The sequence below is a fragment of the Pelobates fuscus genome, chromosome 13, assembly GCF_036172605.1.
Source record: "Pelobates fuscus isolate aPelFus1 chromosome 13, aPelFus1.pri, whole genome shotgun sequence".
NCBI classification, from domain to species: Eukaryota; Metazoa; Chordata; class Amphibia; order Anura; family Pelobatidae; genus Pelobates; species Pelobates fuscus.
Window position 1 is genome coordinate 20,570,173 of NC_086329.1, and position 20,064 is coordinate 20,590,236.

A 20,064-nucleotide genomic window follows, 5' to 3' on the forward strand; every position below is an offset into this window, starting at 1 on the left:
TGTAAAATGACGCTTAGGACCCCCTTGTCCCCCACCCGTGTCCAGAATAATCCCACCTCTGATGGGTGGGCACGGGACTAACCTCTTAATTTTACGAACCAATAGATAAGACACTAACCCCGTCACTTAACAATTAATCCAATTGATGATGTTTATTTGCTGATATTCTAATAATCAATGATGACGCAAAATGCCTCTTAAAAGGGCCTGCGCGCCCGCTTTTTCTTCACTTGCCAATAAACTTTCTCGAAGTTATTTTAACCTGAACCTCGTGTGTCAGACTTAATTACTTCAGCGTATATACGCAATTTAATTTTATTGATTTGGACAGGAACAGATAGACTTTGAACATTTTGGTTTACTTTCAAAAAGTACCATAACAACACTTGGCAAATATTAACCAATTGCAACACTTACTCCATTTTGCCTCACCGTTTCCTAAAAATACATACTGACATTGGAAGAAAAAGAGATGCCCAGACAAGAATCTCTGATACCTGATTATACAAGCAGTTAGCCATCGCATTGGAACATCAATACCGGTTAAGTCATATCCTGATCTCTTATCATTTTAAGTGTAAATTAAGGAAATCCTGTATTTTCACCCATGAATCTTCCTGTGCGCGGCAGTGTGCTTCTAGTTGTCCTCCTCCAACGATGGGTACTCCGAGAACTCGATCGATAGTGGTATAACAAAATGGAGAGCATGGAGGGTCTATCCGGTGCCCAGCTCCAGGATAACTTAACAGGGTAAAATTCTCTTTGCCGTTTTCTTGCAAGCGATGTACAAGTGCCTTGGCATAGACGGAGCTTTTCCAGTTGCGATCGTCTTCTCCAACGATAAATAAGAAGTGTCCACCTGCCTTCTCTACTGGGATGAGGCACTGACTGTTGCTCGGATTCAGAGGATCATCTAAGGCTTCAAAGACGTCAAAGACAGCAGAATCTAATATTTTGACTCTGTTCATGTTGTATCGTAAGGCCGGCATGGTGAAGTCTCTGAAGCGCAAGCTGGCGGCAGTGTTGGCACAGCATCCGGAGATGGAGACAGCAGCCACCACTTGTGGTAGGAAGGTGATCATAGAGAGAGCAAGGTCTGCCCCTTTCCCAGTTCCAATCACAGCAACACCAGGTCCGCGAACCTTTAAATAAATCAAACAAATCACAGAAATGGAGGCATCAACTACAGTGCTTCACAAACAAGTCACACTTCGATAGTTACAAAGGTTGCCTTAAGCAAATTCTAGCGTGAAAATTAAATGTGACACTTACTTAGTTAGAAAAATGTGTGCAGTAATGTATCCACATGTGATGGTAGACTTTTAAATAAAAAATAAAATTAAAAAGCCATTTCAAAATTCATAACATCAGTATAGAGCATATACTAGCAGGGCGTGAGTACTGCTACTATAGTACTCACACCATAACCACTACATATACATCAGTATAGAGCATATACTAGCAGGGTGTGAGTACTGCTACTATAGTACTCACACCATAACCACTACATATACATCAGTTTGGGGCATATACTAGCAGGGTGTGAGTACTGCTACTATAGTACTCACACCATAACCACTACATATACATCATCAGTATAGAGCATATACTAGCAGGGCGTGAGTACCGCTACTATAGTACTCACACCATAACCACTACATATACATCAATATAGAGCATATACTAGCAGGGTGTGAGTACTGCTACTATAGTACTCACACAATAACCACTACATATACATCAGTATAGAGCATATACTAGCAGGGTGTGAGTACTGCTACTATAGTACTCACACCATAACCACTACATATACATCAATATAGAGCATATACTAGCAGGGTGTGAGTACTGCTACTATAGTACTCACACCATAACCACTACATATACATCAGTATAGAGCATATACTAGCAGGGTGTGAGTACTGCTACTATAGTACTCACACCATAACCACTACATATACATCAGTATAGAGCATATACTAGCAGGGTGTGAGTACTGCTACTATAGTACTCACACCATAACCACTACATATACATCAGTATAGAGCATATACTAGCAGGGTGTGAGTACTGCTACTATAGTACTCACACCATAACCACTACATATACATCAGTATAGAGCATATACTAGCAGGGTGTGAGTACTGCTACTATAGTACTCACACCATAACCACTACATATACATCAGTATAGAGCATATACTAGCAGGGTGTGAGTGCTGCTACTATAGTACTCACACCATAACCACTACATATACATCAACATAGAGCATATACTAGCAGGGTGTGAGTGCTGCTACTATAGTACTCACACCATAACCACTACATATACATCAGTATAGAGCATATACTAGTAGGGTGTGAGTACTGCTACTATAGTACTCACACCATAACCACTACATATACATCAATATAGAGCATATACTAGCAGGGTGTGAGTACTGCTACTATAGTACTCACACCATAACCACTACATATACATCAGTATAGAGCATATACTAGCAGGGTGTGAGTGCTGCTACTATAGTACTCACACCATAACCACTACATATACATCAACATAGAGCATATACTAGCAGGGTGTGAGTGCTGCTACTATAGTACTCACACCATAACCACTACATATACATCAGTATAGAGCATATACTAGCAGGGTGTGAGTACTGCTACTATAGTACTCACACCATAACCACTACATATACATCAACATAGAGCATATACTAGCAGGGTGTGAGTGCTGCTACTATAGTACTCACACCATAACCACTACATATACATCAGTATAGAGCATATACTAGCAGGGCGTGAGTACTGCTACTATAGTACTCACACCATAACCACTACATATACATCAATATAGAGCATATACTAGCAGGGTGTGAGTACTGCTACTATAGTACTCACACCATAACCACTACATATACATCAGTATAGAGCATATACTAGCAGGGTGTGAGTACTGCTACTATAGTACTCACACCATAACCACTACATATACATCAGTATAGAGCATATACTAGCAGGGTGTGAGTACTGCTACTATAGTACTCACACCATAACCACTACATATACATCAGTATAGAGCATATACTAGCAGGGTGTGAGTACTGCTACTATAGTACTCACACCATAACCACTACATATACATCAGTATAGAGCATATACTAGCAGGGTGTGAGTACTGCTACTATAGTACTCACACCATAACCACTACATATACATCAACATAGAGCATATACTAGCAGGGTGTGAGTGCTGCTACTATAGTACTCATACCATAACCACTACATATACATCAGTATAGAGCATATACTAGTAGGGTGTGAGTACTGCTACTATAGTACTCACACCATAACCACTACATATACATCAATATAGAGCATATACTAGCAGGGTGTGAGTACTGCTACTATAGTACTCACACCATAACCACTACATATACATCAGTATAGAGCATATACTAGCAGGGTGTGAGTGCTGCTACTATAGTACTCACACCATAACCACTACATATACATCAACATAGAGCATATACTAGCAGGGTGTGAGTGCTGCTACTATAGTACTCACACCATAACCACTACATATACATCAGTATAGAGCATATACTAGCAGGGCGTGAGTACTGCTACTATAGTACTCACACCATAACCACTACATATACATCAATATAGAGCATATACTAGCAGGGTGTGAGTACTGCTACTATAGTACTCACACCATAACCACTACATATACATCAATATAGAGCATATACTAGCAGGGTGTGAGTACTGCTACTATAGTACTCACACCATAACCACTACATATACATCTGTATAGAGCATATACTAGCAGGGTGTGAGTACTGCTACTATAGTACTCACACCATAACCACTACATATACATCTGTATAGAGCATATACTAGTAGGGTGTGAGTACTGCTACTATAGTACTCACACCATAACCACTACATATACATCAGTATAGAGCATATACTAGCAGGGTGTGAGTACTGCTACTATAGTACTCACACCATAACCACTACATATACATCAGTATAGAGCATATACTAGCAGGGTGTGAGTACTGCTACTATAGTACTCACACCATAACCACTACATATACATCAACATAGAGCATATACTAGCAGGGTGTGAGTGCTGCTACTATAGTACTCACACCATAACCACTACATATACATCAGTATAGAGCATATACTAGCAGGGTGTGAGTACTGCTACTATAGTACTCACACCATAACCACTACATATACATCAGTATAGAGCATATACTAGTAGGGTGTGAGTACTGCTACTATAGTACTCACACCATAACCACTACATATACATCAGTATAGAGCATATACTAGTAGGGTGTGAGTACTGCTACTATAGTACTCACACCATAACCACTACATATACATCAGTATAGAGCATATACTAGTAGGGTGTGAGTACTGCTACTATAGTACTCACACCATAACCACTACATATACATCAGTATAGAGCATATACTAGTAGGGTGTGAGTACTGCTACTATAGTACTCACACCATAACCACTACATATACATCAGTATAGAGCATATACTAGTAGGGTGTGAGTACTGCTACTATAGTACTCACACCATAACCACTACATATACATCAGTATAGAGCATATACTAGTAGGGTGTGAGTACTGCTACTATAGTACTCACACCATAACCACTACATATACATCAGTATAGAGCATATACTAGTAGGGTGTGAGTACTGCTACTATAGTACTCACACCATAACCACTACATATACATCAGTATAGAGCATATACTAGTAGGGTGTGAGTACTGCTACTATAGTACTCACACCATAACCACTACATATACATCAGTATAGAGCATATACTAGCAGGGTGTGAGTGCTGCTACTATAGTACTCACACCATAACCACTACATATACATCAACATAGAGCATATACTAGCAGGGTGTGAGTGCTGCTACTATAGTACTCACACCATAACCACTACATATACATCAACATAGAGCATATACTAGCAGGGTGTGAGTGCTGCTACTATAGTACTCACACCATAACCACTACATATACATCAACATAGAGCATATACTAGCAGGGTGTGAGTGCTGCTACTATAGTACTCACACCATAACCACTACATATACATCAGTATAGAGCATATACTAGCAGGGTGTGAGTACTGCTACTATAGTACTCACACCATAACCACTACATATACATCAACATAGAGCATATACTAGCAGGGTGTGAGTACTGTTACTATAGTACTCACACCATAACCACTACATATACATCAGTATAGAGCATATACTAGCAGGGTGTGAGTACTGCTACTATAGTACTCACACCATAACCACTACATATACATCAGTATAGAGCATATACTAGCAGGGTGTGAGTACTGCTACTATAGTACTCACACCATAACCACTACATATACATCTGTATAGAGCATATACTAGCAGGGTGTGAGTACTGCTACTATAGCACTCACACCATAACCACTACATATACATCTGTATAGAGCATATACTAGCAGGGTGTGAGTACTGCTACTATAGCACTCACACCATAACCACTACATATACACATCAGTATACGCAGAGGTTATGGTGTGAGTACTATTTGGGTGCAGGTACTTCTGGGTTACTCTGACAATTTTGAAGACTATGGGATTCCTCAGCACTATTATTCCATCCCCTTTCTTGTCAAGGTAATGCAGGGTTATTCACCAACCTTCATTCGGACTGCAAAATCCAAACAAGCCAAACACAGCCCTGGCCAATAAACATCTTATCATAGAGATGTATTGAATCAATGCATCTCTATGAGGAAAGTTCAGTGTCTCCATGCAGAGGGTGGAGACACTGAATGGCAGTCACACTGTGCAGCACTGCCCCAGGAAGCACCTCTAGCAGCCAACTGAGTAGTGGCCAGTAGAGTTATCCCTAGGCTGTAATGTAAACTTTGCACTTTCTCTGAAAAGACAGTGTTTACAGCAAAAAGCCTGAATGGAATATTTCTACTCACCAGAACAAATGCAATAAGCTACAGTTGTTTTGGTAACTATAGTGTCCCTTTAAATCCTGGTTCAAAGATTTCAACTCCAGGTCTGGATTACAAAAAAATCTAAACGATCCTTGTCCCCAGCCCATGCCTGCGGTTTTACCACACTGCAATTTGACCAAGATCTCTCTGATTGGTTGGCTAGTAAACCAACCAGAGTGCTTTGACCGCCAAGTCTCGAGAGTGAGACTTGGCTGTCAGAGAGCTATGATTGGTTAGTTTAGCATTATCTCACACTGTTCTATATACCAAACCTGCTTCAGTAAGCGAATGTTGTTTTTTAGGTCTACAGCAACCCTTTAATATCCAAAGAAGAAAGGAGAAGGTTATGGCTGTTTACAATAGTTAGACAGGCAATCTATGTCGTTAGACATATTAAAACATTGTTAAATGCGGTTACATAGATGGACAAAACTGCATAATAGATTATATAGATTGCTGACCTTCCTGGGTTAAAGTCTAATTGATTCATTTCACTATGTTAATAAAATGAAAGGTTGAGATATTAACTACACACCAAGATATTTATAGGAACAGACTCTGACCAAGTTACAGAATGACTAGTGGGGGAAAGATCAGACTGCAGAAGCCACCCCTTCTCTCTTTTTTAAATGAACTACGGCGTTAGTGCATTAGAGGGCAAGCACTAAGCACCATAACCACCTACGCTTCTTCAACCAGCTGATAAGTGCAAAGAAGAGTCACTGCAGCTAAATGTTTGTATTCCTTCTTCTATAAACACAGGGGAAACAAGTGCTGCCTCTACCAACACTTGCATGTTATGTTCCAACCGCTGACAGGTTCTTTCCTATATTACAGCGGTGCAGCTACTACGGAAAACCAATCATTAAATAAATCTGAATTAAGCCCTAGATCAAAGTTGCTGATTGTGGCTGATTGAGTCTTCACTGGGAGCTCACAAATAGCAACATTAAGCACCTGACTCACAGGTTCCAGCTATTGTGTGCCATAACCCCCTAGCTGTTGGGAGTAAGACCCACTGCTTGCTGGCTCCTTCTCCAGGCCGTGACTGTCATCTAAGTGGGATGGACAGTACTGATTGCCCAGGTATTTGCACGTTGAGCCAGTCTTGGAGTTACATTGTCACATCGATGCACTGACACAGAGACCTATAATATAGAACGTGCCAGCTAGCTATCGCTGCCCATGTGCATCAATGAGCCTTGGGTGCCCATTAACCTGATGCCAGTTCACTACTTTCCTTGCACCACTTTTGGTAGGTACTAACCACAGCATACCAGGAACACCCCCACAAAACAGATTTTGGAGATGTTCTGACCCTGTCGTCTAGCCGACTGGGTCACCAGAGGTATTAGCGAGCTGTTCCTATTTATATTCTCCTTTGGGTCATACTAACTTTACCTTTTGGTGTACAAGTGGAAATAGATACAGAACTAGTACCGTGTTACCTTTGGCCATATGATTATTTCCTACAATATAAGAACCAGTAACCACCATCACCACTGCTCTCTTAGATTCTGGGGTAGCTGTTCTGCAAGGGGGACGGTTCTTTGGTATTGGTAAGTTGCGGACTTAGCACAGCAACTGAGGTATAATGCTCTATTACAGGTATCCATTTTCTGCCCTGTGCTGGTAGTAGGCTGTTTTCCTTAGAACAGCCGAGGTATTGGCTAGCTGTCCCTATTTATATTTTCCTTTGGGTCATAGTAGCTTTTTATTTACCTTGTAGCCAGGGTGTACAAGTGGAGATAGATGCAGCACGAGTACCTTGTTACCTCTGGCCATGTGATTACTTCCTGCAATATTAGAACCCGTTTCCACCATACCAAATGTTCTCTGAGATTCATTCCCCCTTATCTGCTATTTCTTATTTTGTATATTTCAGTTACAGTGTATCTGAGACACAATGTAATAAAGCCTGATTAGATACACATTTACTGATTTTAGGCTTAGTTCTCCCTTAGCTACCCCCGTACACTATTTCATACTTTATTTTATGCTGTATACAACATTTACCAGTTTTTTGGAACCCAGTGTTCCAACATTTTGTAGTTGTCTAATCTACAGGGTTCATAATCAGAATAGACTGGTACCATCTTCTCTGATTCTTTTTCACCGGACCTGCTGGTTGAGTTTAAAAGCGGTTTCGTTTATAGAAATTGCCCCCTTTGTATTCCAGAATTTTCTACTCAGGTTTACCTTGGGATATCGAGCCAGAAAACTAGCAGCTTGTTCAAAGTAATCCATGTGAAATTCGGTCATCGCTGGTGGAAGGTCTTCGAAAGCCACATACGGCAGAGCCAAAGCAGCAAACCCTCGGCTGGCCAGCAAACTGGAGCGATATTCCACTAGTCCACCATCATCCCCGAACATATCAATCACACCAGGGAATGGTCCCTCACCTAAGGATGAGAACAGAGGCCATCAGCAACTCATAAACTGATAACGAGCATTCTATGGTTAGTTTATAAACAATCAGCGAATGAAAAAACAATGAAATGTACATTTATATTCTGAAATAAAATTTAGAATAATCACAGCTGCTTCCATTAGTACACACACTGATAGGCAAGGTTATGAAGAAGACTTCCATTCTTGCTTGATACTTTACACAGAGGTGTCACTGTACTAGATTGTAAGCTCCTTGGTCGAGAAATCTACTTCTGCCGTAGCAATATGTACACCTACATAAATTGTGCATTGCTGCAGAATATGATAGCATAAATAATTTTAGAATAACATTTATATTCAGATACAAGCAGCACCAGTAGACATCCGGAAAAAATATATAAAACACTTTGCAACTGTGATCTACTGGTACACAATGCGGCTTGACACCTCTGCTAGTTCTAAAATCAATTAAATGTTTTTTTAATACTTTTTCCCCCACCAACCACATACCGCTTGTTATTTTTAACTACATTCTCTCCTGTCTAGGTGTCGGGCCCAAGAAGCCATAGCAATGCTTGGTGACCTGTATACGATTGAGCTGTCTCTGTATGTTCCTGCACCAGACAATGTATGGATCTGATCATATATGAATAAATGGAGAATTGAGGGAAACTCGCCTTCGCAGCCTTTCACAGAAGACTAGTTTCATAGTTTTACCGTCTCAAATGTTACAGAATAGCCACACACCAACCAAATGGGACACAGGGGAATCACAAGGCCCATGGCATCCACACATACATATCAAGGGTCAATGTTAGAAGAGGAGGAAGCGTACTATAGAAAAAGTATGGAATTTTGTGCTATTTTAAATGCAAACTGCATGCAAATGTAGAAGATTACATTTACTGTAAGTAATTACCTGGTGGTAAAAACAAAGTGCCTCTCACCATGCCCTCTCTCAGTCTGATCCTTCTCACTCCAGGGGCACAAAACAATCTGTGAACTTTCACTCTAGCAGTCACCTCTCCAGGTATAGCAGTGGGATTTAAATGCCCCTTGTGGACTAAGAGCTCTAGGACCATAGGCAGCTTCTGCACATCCATTTTCTCTAGTCGTTTGTAAGGTTTCTCCATGACAGAGGGGGACAGACTCCACAGGGGGCCCATGGGCAGCACCCCACTATAATCACCCCCATGGGAGGGGTCCCTCTCCAAATCAATGAGGCCTGAGTTATCAGCTTCATAGTGGGCACAGGAGTCAAAGAGGCAGTCCTGGTCATCCACTACCAGAGCTCTGAGAGTCACCTGCTGTCTGGGACTGAGCCCCTGCACTTTGATCTGTAACCTCTCATCTGCTAGCCCAGCCTGGGGGTACACAGACAGGGACACTGGCCTCAGGGCATGTTGGTAAAGGGATGGGGGTTTCCAAAGACGGAGGGCCCTGCTTGTAATCTTCCACAGCATTGCAGTCACCAGATAGGCACTCTCTGCCTGACCCTGCTGCAGTCACACATGTCACATTACACACAGTCTGCCTAATAGAGCACCGATCGCATTGAACAGTAGTCTGCCTCCACTAACTGGTCACGCTGGAAGAACATGAATCAGATCGCAGAGCGCATCGATCAGTCTTCTGGTCATCACTAGCCAGTCACTCTGGAAGCCCAGAGTAGGAGATCACCGATCTCATCGAGCAGTCATTCTGTAACAGTAGTTATAGTCCTGTTAGCAACCAGCCAGGAGCTTAGCAGCCATGGACAATGTTTTGCTCAGTGACCTGTAGCCTGACCCTCTAATGGCACAAATAGTGAATACAGAGGTCTGATACTGTTTCCATTTTGTTATACATTTTTTATGAAAGGACCTCACTAGTCCTGTTCATACATTAACATAATGGTAAAGAAAAGATTTGTAATCACTGACCTTGTAACAGCCAGGCTAGTATAAAATGTGGCACCCTTATGGCCAGGGCCCTCTGTTCTAGACCTGAGATAAGTAATACTCACAATATTTAGTTCCTGCAAATCCCCCAGACTTTGCAGCATCTGGAGGGAGCCCTCAAACCTGGAACAGACTGCTTGATTTACAAAAATAAAAATAAGTAAAAATAAATAGCGCTTTTGGCAGGAAATAAAATGAAAAACTTTGCTGTTTCATTAACAACAGGAAGGGTGGGTTGCAACTATGGTTATTCCCATTTCTATAAAAACTATTTGTATCAAGACAATAGTCACTTGTTAAATCCCAGATTTTATGTGAAATGGACAGATACAAGTGGGTAGATTTATTAAATTGTCTCGAACGCTTTAACATCTCATTTTCTGCTAATTCGTGGCTCAATTTCTTAAATCCGTCTGATTATTTTCATCTGTTGCTTTTTCCACCATAACAATTTTTGTCTATACATATTTTGTTTCGGCATCGATTTATTACATTATTCTGGCACAAAAGTGTTGTGTTTCATTTCTCTTTTTCCTTCCTTTATGAAGAAATAACTAAAAGAAAACTCACCACTTTTTAGATCACTTAAATACACATGATCTAAAAGAATGGTGGGATTTAAACGTCACTTTTCAGAACACTTTGATAAGTATCCCCCATAGACAACACAGATCGGTATTTCCCATCATGGCTGAAGCGCTATAAAACCTTTCATTAATGGACACTTACCACTTCCTCCGAGTTCACACTGCTTGCTTTACAGTGTCTCCCAAAAAACAGTAGGTCCAGTACTATAAGTGCACCATAATCCAATTCCTTATATTATATTTTATATATATATATATATATATATATATATATATATATATATATATATATATATAGCACTGAATGAGAAAGGACACTATACTTATTGCTCCTGAGAAAATAATGTTATCAGATGCATGTAAAATAAAATATATTTTTATTAATAAATTCATTTACTTATTACATTTACAATGTATGTAATTGAAAAACAACATAGTAAGTGCATTTGATTTCGTGTTTAAATCACATGGATATTAAGATTGGGGGCCCAAATTTCCAATTTCAAGCATGGACCATTTTTTTTTTATATAAAATCTACATTTCATCATATTAAACGACAAAAAAATCTTAAAATCCATCTCTTAGAAGACAGACACAAATCAAACTAGTTTAGTAAATGTACTAAATCAAATGATTATGGACATGCTCTGCATTTAATAAACATATTTGAGATCACTTGTCGTATGACAATCTATCATCAAAGCCAAAATGCTGGTAACAGTTTCTTTTGCTGAGAAGTAAGTTTTAGGCCTGGCTAGTAGGTTGGGCCTTTGTTCAACGTATTTTTTTTTATTAATTGTATCGAAACAGACTGACTTGGTTAAGCCAGACATACAATACATGTTTGTTCAATCCTCATAGTGTTGTGTATACAGACAAAGGGAACTTTACAAAATTATGTGCGTATAAGGCTTTCCCCATAGAAAAGCATTGAATCAAAGCTTTCCAATGGGGAATTTGAAGGCACTGGACGTCCTCATGCTTTGCAGGTTAAACCCAATGAAAGGCCAGGGAGCATCGGTGGTATATGAAAAAACAGCTTACAAAAGCTGCAGATCTGTAGTCTGCAGCCTCTGCAAGCCCTCCCCTCTTTCCCCAGCCCAGACTTCTAATATACTGTAATAAACCAACAAGAGGCTTCTGTGGAGCCAACATTTGAGTAGACAAATCTCTGGATCTCTGACAGCCAGGGAGGTGTCTGTCCTAAAATAAAGGTAACAATCTCTAATGAAAAACTTCACTTTTATAAACAGTCATGGAATGACAGCAAGCTGAAGTGTTTTGAGTGTGGAGTGTTCTTTTAATGAGATTCATTATGACAAACCTTAACACTGCAATAAGTTTTGATTTAAGTGGGAGACAAAAATTACAAAAACCAAACAATGTTATGGGCGCCAGATATGGAAGAAATTGTGAAAACAAGTCTACTGTCCCTTTAATCGTGTATTGTTTTCCTACAAGCAAGCTATTTTATTTTTATGGATAACTTATTTCAAGCAAATGATCAAACGAACATATAATGAATGTATAACTGTTGTATACTTTAAAGACCAGATCTGACATTCTCTCCTAGTGGCAGTACAGTGGTATTGCAATAGATGTCCTGCAACGGGACTTTGAAATACCCAGCTGGCAAATATATTTCCCTTTTGCAGATCTAAAAAAAAAAAAGACTAACAGGTTATTCAATAAACTAACATTCAAGTGATTGAAATCATAATGGTAATACTGAGGCAAAAATAGCAGATTGAGGAAAATTATCCAACTCAGTCGTAGTCACAATCTGCCTATTTTTGCCAGATGGAATCTGAGAAAAATTGAGCTTAGTAAATAAGTTTGTAAGTTCTTACAAACAATGGTTTTAAATTAATACTCTTATATATTAACAGACCATTAAGGTACAATTTATCTTTAAAAAAATATATATATATTTTTTTAATTTAATGATATCTCAAATATAGTGGGTGTAGGAAGTGATTAAAGGATCCCTATAGTGTCAGGAAAACATAGCGGTTTTCCTGACACTAGAGTGCTCTGAGGGTGCCGCCTCCCGTGGCGCTGAAGGGGTTAAAACCCCTTCAGCAACTTACCTTATTCTAGCGCCAGGCTCCCTCGGCAATGGTGACCTCTCCTCCCCCGCCGACGTCAGCTACCTGGTCTGACGTCAGCGGAGCTGAATGCGCATGCGCAGCAGTGCCGCGCACGCATTCAAAGTGTCCATAGGAAAGCATTTCTCAATGCTTTCCTAGGGACGCTCTGCGTGATGGAGGCATAATATGCCTCCAGCGTCGCAGATGCGCCTCTAGTGGATGTCCGGAAGACAGCCACTAGAGGCTGGATTAACCCTGCAATGTTAACATAGCGTTTTTTCTGAAACTGCTATGTTTGCATCTGAAGGGTTAAAAACTGAGGGACCTGGCACCCAGACCACTTCATTGAGCTGAAGTGGTCTGGGTGACTAAAGTGTCCCTTTAACCTCTAGAATCAAGTGTTATAATTTGCACCCTGCAACATTTTTCTGGTTAAGATGTTTGTTGAAGAAGATCTGGATTTTCTTCCAAGAATCCACCTGAGCCATAGCATGCTGTCTGGTTTGCCCACCCCATACCACTGGCAGACCAACAAGCTTGTGCATGGAGATTTTGCAGAGAGGGAAATTTGGTGCTTCGATGTAATGACCAGTTTCGGGATACAGTACAATTTCTGGTTTCTCCTTCCCTGCTTCTACAAGCAGTTTGCTTGCTGTTTGGGCATAGAATTCACTTCTCCAATTTCGATCATCTTGCCCGACAACAAACAGAAACTTACAGTCGGCCTTCCAAATAGGAATAAGGCTTTTACGGTTAACTTCTTCTAGCGGGTTGGCCAATATATTGGTGATATCAGCCACCCCTTTCTCAGGATATATCACTTTCTTGACATCGATGGCAACTGGAGGTAATATAACATCCTTGTATTTAAGGGCTGCACCGACATTGACAATGGAGCCATTAACAAGAACGGCTGCGGTTATACCCTTCAGAAAGGAAGTCATTGAAGCAACCAAGTCTCCACCTTTGGAATGGCCCATAAGACCGATCCCTGGACCTTTTACCTAAAAGACAGGAGACAGAAATTGCGAATGACCAACATATCTAAGGTAAAGAAAGCAAATAGCTTACTCTGAAGAAAAGTTTACAATAAAGATTTGATAAGTACTGAGTTCTGCTATTTGAATAAAGTTTAAATAATTGACTACTCACATATAAAATTACAGTGAAATGCGCAGCAGCAGTTAACAGTACCATACATAATGTGGGAAATATTGGGAATATAGTACATATTATATTAGCGGTAGGCAAACAAAGGTTACATTTCACGTACTGTACGGCTGCTTTCAGAATCCTTGCATCTATACTTGATGCACCAGTTATCAGTATCATGTAGCAATGTGTGCGGTTGTGAAGGGGGGAGCGTCGGCAGGGGGTGGTTTACCAGGTGGGAAATAACCAAATGTGCAGGAGACACAGGAGGTACGCTCCGTGCGGGGTGTCGTCCGCATGTCCCTCATATGATCAGTGTCCCATTCATAGAGCATTCCAGTAAAAATTCCCACCCTTGGCTAGCTCTGGTTGTCAGTGATTTTCCCTCCTGGGCTTCTCCCCTAGCGCAGGGTTGGGGGGGACGGGACATAAAGGTGGGGGGGTGTAACATATATACAGGTGGGTATTGGTATGTAGCGTTCAGGCCATCATGGACCTTATGGGGGGTATCACACTTGGCATGAGCCGTATCGGTTAGAAGGGTGGAGTTGCGTTGGGGGGGGTTCTTCTTCCTCAGCGCCCACCAATTCTCAGGTCCAATGTGCAGAGAATAATGTGTTTCAGTACTCTATATATGTCCCTGTTTCGTAGTCGCAAGGCATTCTGACACATAAGTGACTGTGCGTCCTCTATCCCATTATATCTCGCTACCTGATTCCCCACTGTTAGCCAGTATGTTTCCCATATTTGTCCAGCCTCAGCGGTTGCCCCTCTCTTCCTAATCTGCTGGTTGGCCATTAGCTCATAGTCCCAATTTGTTTGGATTTGTTGTACCAGCATGTGTTTCATGGGGGCTTCTTGTGTTTTCCATGCAGCTATCAATGTGTGGAATAGTAGTTTAGCGTGTACCTTCGTTAGATTTCCAGGCCATATAAACAGGAAACACACCGCGCGTGTCAACTCTAGGGGCATAGGCAGTAAGTGGGTGAGAATTTTTCTCACCATTGACCAGTACGGGCGGATAAGTTTGCATGTCCACCATATGTGGTATAGCGAGCCAGTTGCAGACTTGCATCGCCAACACTGAGTGGAGGTGCCGAGAAATATGTGTGCTAGTCTCATTGGGACCAGATACCATCTGTATTGTAATTTTCGTATTTGTTCAAAGTGTGTGATGCACGCTGTGTTCCCTTTATGAATTGTGAATGCTCGGGTCCACTAGTCTGTGGTGAAGGTGCAGCCTAGGTCATCATGCCACGCTTGTTTGAATTTGTCAGTGTAAGCTGATGTGCTCTCGATGCTGCATATATCATCGAGTAGTGTTTCTTGTGTGGTGTTCCTTTGAGACACCATGTGTCAAATTTAGTAGTCGACTGCTGGAGGGACTTGAGCTGTAAAATATGAGAAAATTGCCCTGTGGGGGAGGTCAAACTGTGTCTGTAGGTCTGGGAATTGTTTCAGAGTGGTCCCTGCGTATAAGATGATGTACGTGTGTGCATCCTGGCTTTGTCCATGTGTTGTAATCAAGGTTTGGTTTCTCAAGTGTATACTGTACATTGGCGTGGCTAGCGATATTGCACTGGGTCCACTTAAGTGTTCTCGGTATGTGTCCCATGTGTCCAGCAACAGCGTGGTCGGTGCTAATATGTGTGGCATCGCATGTCTCTGTGTTTTTGGCACCCAGAATAAATGGTGCAGTCTGGCCCTGCATGACCAGTGGGATTCAATGGCCACCCATTGTGGTCGTTATATGCGTGGTTGCCACTGTGGAGAGAAGTGCGGCTTTGTAATACAGTTTTATGTCTGTGAAGTTCTTCCGCCCCCCCTTTGTAGTGGGTTTCTTGAGTGTGTTTATTGCGACCCTTGGTTTTTTATTTGCCCATACAAATTGTGTGATGTTTTTTTTGTTAGGCCATCAAATATTGTTTGGGGATGGGGATCTAGAGTGTACGTAGCCGATATTGTAGTTTTGGGAGTAGTGACATTTTAAATGCCGCCACGCACCCGTGCCATGACAGGAAATCGCTGCCCCACAATTGGAGCGTTTGCGTGATCTCCTGTGATAGTTTCTCGTAGTTATATTTGTGCAGTAGGTGTGTCGTTCTGGTTAGTTTTATCCCTAAAACAAAGTTATGAAGTCCTCCCTCTAGTTGAAATGAAAGGATGCCTTCAGGATCTGCAAAAGGTGTCCAGGGATGTCAAGTCCCATTCCTTTGTTTTTGTTAAGTTGAGTTTGTAATAGGAGACTGTGTTATAGTCCTGTATGCACTGCAGTAAGTTAGGTAGTAAGATATGTGGTTGAGTCAAAGTCAGTAGTATGCCGTCTGCAAAGAGGTTCAGGGTGTATGTTTTGTCGCCCACGTGTACTCCATGAATGGAAGGGTTTACTCGGATCATTGATGCCAGGGGTTCCAGTGCCATCACATAAAGTAGGGGCAACAGGGGGCATTCCTGCCTGGTCCCATTGGTGATTTTAAGTTTGTCGGACACAAATCCGGAGTTTAAAACTCGTGCCATTGGTGCGGAGTATAGGGCTCTGACCGCAAAGATGAAACCCCCAGGGAGCCCGAACTTGTGCAGGACTGCCTCCAGGAACCCCCACCCCAGGCGATCAAAGGCCTTTTGCCCGCGTCCAGGGATAGCAACAGCCCTCCCTCTTTTGATGCTTTGATACTATGCATTACGCTAAGGACCTTTCTGGTGTTGTCAGACACCTGTCGTCCCGTCACAAACCCCACTTGGTCATAATGTATAATGTGAGGGAGTATCGGTCCGAGTCTCAATGTGTAGAGTTTGGCGTCTGTGTTAAGGAGCCAGATTAGGCTGAAGTTTTGCGGGCACGTTGGCGGTTTACCTAGTTTGGGGAGGGTGATAATGTGTGCCAATTGCATTTCCTCAGGGAGTGACTCCGCTTGTATGGCTTCATTGAAGACTTCGGTCAGGCGAGGTGCTAATACTTTGCAGAATTTGCGATAATTAGAGTTGGCGAAGCCATCTGGGCCCGGGGCTTTGCCTTTTGACAGGGTTTTTCGTGTTGATAACCTCTTCCGGGGTGATGGGCTGGGCTAGGGCGTCCTGTTGTTGGGTCGTCAGGGTGGGCAATGTGATTTTGTCTAGGTATGTTGATATGTCTGAGTCCGACGGAGTGTGGGTGTTTGGGTCGTGTCTGAGGTTGTAGAGATCGGAGTAGTAGTTTGCAAACTCATTGCTTATGTCTGTGGGTGTCAGTATTTTCCCTCCCGTCCTGGAGTTTAAGTATGCAATCTTCTGTGCCTGATGTTTTCTAAGCCATAGCACAAGCACTCTACCCTCTCTATTCCCCTGGGAGTAGTGGGCCGCCTTAAGCTTCCTCGAGTGGTATCCCACTCTGTGAAGCGCACATTGGCGGAGTTGTTGACGTATGAGGGATATTTTTTCCCTCAGGTGCGGGGTCGGGCGGACCTGGTTTTGGGTCGTCAGAGTGTAAAGTTCTTTCTGCCAGTCCAACAATTGGATTTGCATCTTGCGTTTGATGCATGACACTTGTTTTATGAGAATCCCCCGTGCGACGGCTTTATGGGCATGCCAGATTGTGTGATGTGGCAGTGTGTGGCTAGCATTGTCTGTGAAATATTGGTGTAGGGAGTCAGACAGATCATCTGTAATGGTTGTGTTTGACAGGAGGGTTTCGATGAGCCGTCAGGGGCTCCTATGTTTGAAGTCGTAGGTGTCTTTGAGGACCAGTTACACGGGTACGTGGTCTGACCACATGATTTGTCCCACCCTGCAGTCGACTATCTTTCCCAGTGCCCCGCCTCCCATCAGGAACCCATTTATCCTAGAGTAGGTATTATGGACTGACGAAAAATAAGTATAATCCCTATCTTCCGTGTGCGTGACTCTCCAGGCATCATAGTAATGGTCTAGTGCGAATAGTTTTACCAGGGCTGTGCATTGGCGTTTAAGTGGTCTGTATCTAGGGCTGATGTGAAAGAGTGTGGCATCTAAAGCAGGGTTCAGGACATGGTTCAGGTCCCCACATATTATGGTCATCAATTGCTATTTTAAAACCCACCTTGGGGTGTTGCAGCATGTAGTTTACAGCTTCTTCAAAGTACTCCAAATTAAACACATTCATTTCTTTTGGAAGATCTTCGTAGTTATAGTACGCCAGGGCAAGGGTTGCAAAACCTTTGTTGGCCAGGAGGCTAGCCTTGTATTCAAGAAGACCTCCGCCTGTCCCTTGAATTTCAATAATGCCCGGGAACGGTCCAACTCCTGGAGACAGAAATCATGACCATACTTTTCTACTTGACACACGAAATATAGCACACTTCTAGCGAAAGGTCAGTGGATAGATAGAAAACCAGGCACTATTATCAAAATATAACATACACACAATCTGTATTAATAGTAATAAAAATGCAAATCCAATAAATAAGCAAATTAAGAATTCTTAATTTATCGTTAAGACTTTAATTTCTCTTAAAAAAAAAAAACACTCCAATAACCATAACCACTATAGCAAAGTGTAGTGGTTATGGTGCCAGTAGTGCACTAGAGTTCCCCCTGCACCCCAATCCACTTAGGGCAAACCCCATAGGCAAGCAGATGTGACAAAGGTCCTGGTCGGGTGCTGTGGCCCTTTAGCAGCGCGACTGGGCCCCTTTAATGCTGGTACACGGTGCGGAGAGCAAAAGAATACCTCAACATGCTCAGGCAACCATTGGCTCAGGCAACCATTGGCTTAGCCATCAGGAAGGCTGACAAAATAGAGTTCTGCTACTCCGCTTTGCCACATTTTTACTTATTACCCAGCAGTACTGCACTATGTACTATAATTGTATATGTAATTCGGACTTCTAGCTGCATCTTAGTCACTCTATTCACCTTAGTAGAGGTAAGTGCTCAGAGTAACCCTAGCATCCAAGGTGCACATGTCCTATGGTGCTCAGCAAACCTAAAGACTGCACACACCTCCCAAGTGTCCCTATTTAGGAGGCACAGTCCCTATTTTGTACCCAAATCCCAATTATCTAGGAGCTCCATATTCTTGGTGTGACTGAGTGGATATGGATAACAGAGCTCCACAGCAATGATACTCCCAGTGTAATGTGACTTTAAACCACAATAAATGAAGGGTAGAAATCAATAATTTAGAGATTAGTAATAGAAAAATAAAATAAAAAAAATTGTTATTAGCAAGTTACCTAAAAATTTCTCAAACAGACATTAAACTGTCCTTCTTTGTGTTGGGGTGCATGAGGCTGGGTGAGGATTGTGAGAGGTGGCAGTGTTCTCCAGGGTGTGCAGGACTACAACCCCCACAATCCCCCCACTCACCTGGTGGTAAGAAGAGGCTGCCCCTCACCCTGCCCTCCCTCACGGGGTGCCTGCTCACTCCTTCCCCCATGAAGGTCCTGTCCTGGGTGGCGGTGGCCAGCAGCTTGCCCAGGGGCTCGTGGTCCTGGTAGAGGGTGAAGTGCACACGTTGCGGGCTCTGCACGTCCTTCCTCAGGAACCTCCTGCGTTGGGTGCGGGGCTCCAGCGCCCACAGGGGCCCCTCGGGCTCCAGGCCGGTGTAGCTGCCTCCCTCCAAGGCCGGGGACTGTGTGAGGTCCAGCTCCCCGCGGCTGCCAGCCCGGTACCGGCCCCGGGAGCTGAACGTCTCGCCGCCCTCATCGGTGAGCTGGGTGTGCAGGGTGACCGCCTGGCCCGGCTCCAGGCCCTCAGCCCTGACCGCCAGCGGCTCATCGTACACACAGCGGCCCGGGGAGACCTGCAGGGACACGGCCATAGCACGGCAAGACAGCAGCCGGGGGATCACAGGCCGCTGGAGGGCGAGCAAAGCTAGCATTATATTCTATTATTATTATT

General features: G+C 42.6%; 2 protein-coding genes across 2 annotated transcripts; both read right to left on the bottom strand.

Moving 5' to 3' along the window:
* Nucleotides 1-412: 412 nt before the first annotated feature.
* LOC134582933 (acyl-coenzyme A thioesterase 1-like) lies at nucleotides 413-10,085 on the bottom strand. Its single transcript, XM_063439644.1, has 3 exons — nucleotides 9,358-10,085; nucleotides 8,247-8,449; nucleotides 413-1,142 (listed from the first exon to the last, which is right to left on the bottom strand). The coding sequence occupies exons 1-3, from the start codon at nucleotides 9,899-9,901 to the stop codon at nucleotides 567-569; spliced, it is 1,323 nt and encodes a 440-aa protein (XP_063295714.1). The 5' UTR covers nucleotides 9,902-10,085; the 3' UTR covers nucleotides 413-566.
* Nucleotides 10,086-13,443: 3,358 nt separating this feature from the next.
* LOC134582934 (acyl-coenzyme A thioesterase 1-like) lies at nucleotides 13,444-20,064 on the bottom strand. The gene is made up of 3 exons (XM_063439645.1): nucleotides 19,531-20,064; nucleotides 18,263-18,465; nucleotides 13,444-14,060 (listed from the first exon to the last, which is right to left on the bottom strand). The coding sequence occupies exons 1-3, from the start codon at nucleotides 20,042-20,044 to the stop codon at nucleotides 13,458-13,460; spliced, it is 1,320 nt and encodes a 439-aa protein (XP_063295715.1). The 5' UTR covers nucleotides 20,045-20,064; the 3' UTR covers nucleotides 13,444-13,457.